Source organism: Gymnoscopelus braueri (genome assembly GCF_963280865.1).
Source record: "Gymnoscopelus braueri genome assembly, chromosome: 12".
In the NCBI taxonomy this organism is placed as follows: Eukaryota; Metazoa; Chordata; class Actinopteri; order Myctophiformes; family Myctophidae; genus Gymnoscopelus; species Gymnoscopelus braueri.
The window spans coordinates 16,332,272-16,336,919 of record NC_137614.1 but is presented as its reverse complement, the minus strand read 5'-3'; the positions used below and the strand labels follow the sequence as shown (position 1 = coordinate 16,336,919).

The window sequence follows — 4,648 nt, the reverse complement described above, 5'->3', positions numbered from 1 at the left end:
AAGCAAACAGCCAGCCCAGCGCACCACATTCCCCCAATTCCCCTTATCACTTCACAGCCAGCGCGGCTGCAGCTCCTCCGCTTTGTTGTTTGTCCCTCCAGGGCTGATTGAGCAGCGCGTGACTGACAGCCCGCGGGGGTGTCGTCCAATCAGCGGTCCGCCCCGCGCCCAATGGGTGAGTCCGCGCGCCCATTGGCTGAGACGAGTGTGGGAAAGAATGCAGAGAGGGTTTCACACGAACTGGGAGCACGCGAACCATCTATAAGTACCGCCGGCGTGTGTCGGCATCAGAGTAGCCTCTCCCTCCCTTGCCTGACGCACGCTGGGCCCCGCGCACGCTCTTGTACTCAGATGACAGTTCAGCGATAACAAGCGATATAGCTCATCATCAAGAAGCGGGACACCCTGCCTATCACAGACTATATAAACGCAACGTTTGTTCACGCTTGTTGTTGGGGTTTTGATCCAAGCATTGATTGATCCCCGCCGGGAATTGGAAAAAAAAGGCTTCTTGTTTTTTTGTACTTATTTCCCAAAAGGATATACTACTTTTTTTCTGCTTCGTGGAGGCGGTTGTTTGATCAATAATGCCAGCCGACACTATGGAAAAGCAGACGGCATCTCCTATTGCCGGTGCCCCTGCGAATGGATCTCACACGCCAGATAAACCTAAAAATGCCAGTGAGCATAGAAAGGTAATTATTGTTTGAATTAAAATGCCACTTCATTGTGTAATCGATTTCTTACAGTGTTTCACAAATACATGCAACTTGTGGGTCAGTGTCACCTTGACTAAATATTTATGCAGTTTGGTGATGAGAAGTGAACAGGAAATTAATGGGAGAATTGTTTATTTTTGCAGTCATCCAAGCCCATAATGGAGAAACGGCGGAGAGCGAGAATAAACGAAAGCCTTGGGCAACTCAAGACACTCATCCTGGACGCACTTAAGAAAGATGTAAGTTAAAAACAAAATCGCAATGAAAGACTTTAATCATTTCGCATAGGCTAATTAGCCTACTGTGCGCTGAATATGATGAACATACGCTTATACATGCTTTGTTGTCTTCCACAGAGTTCTAGACACTCGAAATTGGAGAAAGCCGATATTCTCGAGATGACAGTGAAGCACTTGAGGAATTTGCAGCGCGTCCAGATGACTGGTAAGTTACATTGTCAGCGTTGAATTTGATCACGTTATAAACATTAGAACAGTGGTTCTCAAAGTGGATTTAAGGGAATCTCCTGGTTTCTTAAAAGTTACATATTAAAGTATGTAACTCTGACAGGATACAAATGGAACCAAATGGACCCGTTAGGGTCCATTTGGTTCCATTTGTATCCTGTCAGAGTTAAGGGGAGACCTTGAAATGTAAAAGTGTGAGAATTGCATAAGATCATAAAGTCTAACAAGCTACTGAAAAACGGAGTCAATAAGTTGCTAATCGTTTCCTCTCCTTTATCTTGTTCTCAGCTGCACTATCAGCGGACTCCACCGTCCTGAGCAAGTACAGGGCCGGGTTCAACGAATGCATGAACGAGGTCACCCGATTCCTGTCCACCTCGGAAGGGGTGAACGCCGAGGTGCGGTCGAGGCTCCTCAACCACCTGTCCAGCTGCATGGGCCAGATGCTCGCCATGAACTACTCGCAGCATCAAGCCCCGTCCCAGCAGACGCACCTCTCGCAGCCTCTCCACGTGCAGCTCCCCTCGACGCTCCCCATCAACGGCGCCTCCATCATGGGCTCCAAGCTCAGCCCGTGCACGGACGCCATCTCCCCCAAGCTCTTCGGGGGTTTCCAGCTGGTGCCCGCGACGGACGGACAGTTCGCCTTTTTGATCCCCAACCCGGCCTTCGCCTCGGCCACGGCCCCCGTCATACCCCTCTACGCGAACGCCGGTGTGCCCGTGGCCGTCAACGCCATGAGTCCCGTGCACGGAAGCTTGGCTCCGACGATCGCGATGTCTCCAGTCCACGGCATGACCTCTTTTGCGGGCGCATCCCAGGTGGTCAGTCCGGTCGGGGTCAGCACCGGGTCGGAGAGCGAGCCTGTGTGGCGGCCCTGGTAGCCCCTTCAGTTCCACTCCATTCAAGGACAAGAGAGAGAGACTATAAGTGAAACCGGTTTTCATTGATTACATTAATCGTTCCGTTTTATGGAGCACATGTTAACTTTTGTTGGACGTTGTTGGCAAACGATACTTATCATTTATTGACCGATTCCAAAATTTGGAAGTCGGTTATAAATTGCTGTAGGCCTACACGCAACAGAAGATTTATAGAAGATGTTTGCTATGAAGTACTTTTTATCAAAAGGTTTAGTTTTGTACAAAGTTTGTTATTGATTGTTATACCAAAGCTGTTTTATATTTGATGTTTTATGGTGAGAAAATAGACTTTATAGGCTATGACCTATAGGCCTATGTTGTAATAAATCAGATCTCACAAAGTTACTCTTGACTACCTCGTGTTTGTCATTTCATTATCCCAGTCATATCAGTATTTATTTTTTGTTAAATTAATCAATTCATTCTTATTTTGCGCGCATGTGTGTGTGTGTGTGTGTGTGCGCGTGTGCGTGTGTGTGTGTGTGTGTGTGTGTGTGTGTGTGTGTGTGTGTGTGTGTGTGTGTGTTTTGGGGGAGGGCGTCCTTGGGGGGTGGTCGTGCGTAAAAGTTAACTTTCGTGCGTAAAATTTGAATTTGAATTGATTTTAGATCTATTCATCAGAACTTTATTTGAACAGATCTTTAGTCAAAACGAAATATGCCTCAGACAAGTATGAAAGTCACTTTCTTTTACATGATTTATAACTCAGCCGTTTGGCGGGGTTCCTTAAATTTAGCCTGCTATGACAGGATAGTTGAGGTAATAACGGGGGTTATTTTTCTATTGCTATAAAGGTAATTAAATGTTTGAAAAGGGTCTCATCCTGTATGCAGCGGGAGCTTTTCAAGAAGTCTTTTAAACCCTATTCATGAGTCTGGGAATTGCGCTCTGGGGTTAATGTCACTAACAGATTGCCTCTGTGAAAGGAGAATATGGAAGGATCCTCGCTGCCTTTTGTGTATCATTTGTTCAGTTATATACCCACCTCAATAGTGTGAAAGCGAGGGAACTTGGGGAAGGTTTGTAGCCTACTGTATTCAGTGGTGTAAAGTAACTAAGTACATTTAATCAAGTACTGTAAGTCTTCGATTCTGAGGTATTTTTTACTTTACTGGAGTATTTCCAATTTTCAGTACCTACTTTTACTTCTCCACTACATCACAGAGGCAAATATAATACTTTTACTACAAGCTCACAATGTGTCGTGGTGCAAGGCATTGTGAGCTTGTAGATCTGCTATTTTCAAAAGATTTGTATACATCTGAAAACTTGTGAAATGGGGACATTCTGCGTAATGAGTAGGCCTACCTTCTACTTTTTTGTAATGCCAAATGCCAATACTAAGAATTCCCGACTTTTACTTGTTAACGGTGTATTTCTACATTGCAGTATTGATAGCTCTACTTAAGTAAGAAATGTGAGTACTTTTCACTGACTGTATTAAACCTGCCGGAGAATGGATCAAAGCATCTCAAGCGCATGGTGCTGCAAATGTGAAACTTTGTCCAGACTTACATTTTCGAAAACCCCAAATCCTATTATTATGACCCCCCCCCCCTCTCTCTCTCTCTCTCTCTCTCTCTCTCTCTCTCTCTCTCTCTCTCTCTCTCTCTCTCTCTCTTTCTCTCTCTCCCACACACACACTCACACACTCTCACACACACACAAACACACACACACACACACACGCGCGCGCACACACACCCTCTCTCTCTCTCCCTCTCTCCATATACCGAGCAGCCTATCGGTTATCCCTGCATGCATGTAAACCTATCTCCCCCAGTGAGTGGGGGTCCGGAACCGGGGGACGTGTTGCTGTGTCGGGGCGGCGTGGCGCTAGCCGTGTGTCAGCCACTTGCAGTCAGTGGGGCCCCTTTACTCGGGATTAGGTTACACCCCGGTGACCGCCGGTCAGATCCTTCACCATTTGACTCCTCTAGCATGGTGTGAGCGCGCATGGCTGCCTGGCACTGGTTAAAAGTGAGCAATATGAAGCGTAAATGTTTCTCTGGTCGTATAGTGAAGATTCACAGTGCCACTTTCAACCATTACATGCAAACTATTTTGTGTGTTGTCAATTTAGATGATAACTTTCCTTGGCAAATAAAACATATTGCAAGTCATAGACCAGTGGTTCCCAACCTTTTAAGGCTGTGACCCCTCAAAATGATCATTTTGAACTGGGGACCCCCCCCCACCCCACCCTGATTAGCACTTGGAATGTAGGAGTTGAGGGATTTAAAAAAAAAATCGGTTCCACAGATAAATATTGTGAAAATAGCAGATCTACAAGCTCACAACGCCTAGCAATGTAAAGCGTTGTAAACTTGTAGATTGGCCATTTCATATTTTTTTGTCTCTTTCTTATGTTATTTGACAATTTGGCTAATGTTTGACCAGTGTTTATAGTAGGCTATAGTTGTTGATTACTTTTGATGCAGTAATGGCCTTTTATTTAGGTATTAAAACTTCACTGTCATCTGGGGATGACCCCCCCCAAAAAAAAAATCATGTGGGGACCCCGACCCACAGGTTGAGA

General features: G+C 45.6%; 1 protein-coding gene across 1 annotated transcript; it reads left to right on the top strand.

Moving 5' to 3' along the window:
- The first annotated feature begins 278 nt into the window (after positions 1-278).
- On the top strand, positions 279-2,461 carry her9 (hairy-related 9). Its single transcript, XM_080444714.1, has 4 exons — positions 279-695; positions 863-958; positions 1,076-1,163; positions 1,475-2,461. Exons 1-4 carry the CDS (start codon positions 588-590, stop codon positions 2,068-2,070), a joined length of 888 nt encoding a protein of 295 aa, XP_080300840.1. The 5' UTR covers positions 279-587; the 3' UTR covers positions 2,071-2,461.
- The last annotated feature ends 2,187 nt before the right edge of the window (positions 2,462-4,648 follow it).

What these genes read in the sequence shown, in the direction of transcription:
- her9 (XM_080444714.1), top strand. Translation starts at nt 588, where the DNA reads ATGCCAGCCGACACTATGGAAAAGCAGACGGCATCTCCTATTGCCGGT. An exon ending in ATGCCAGTGAGCATAGAAAG is followed by an intron (nt 696 to 862) that starts GTAATTATTGTT and finishes TTATTTTTGCAG; the next exon opens with TCATCCAAGCCCATAATGGA. An exon ending in GCAGCGCGTCCAGATGACTG is followed by an intron (nt 1,164 to 1,474) that starts GTAAGTTACATT and finishes TCTTGTTCTCAG; the next exon opens with CTGCACTATCAGCGGACTCC.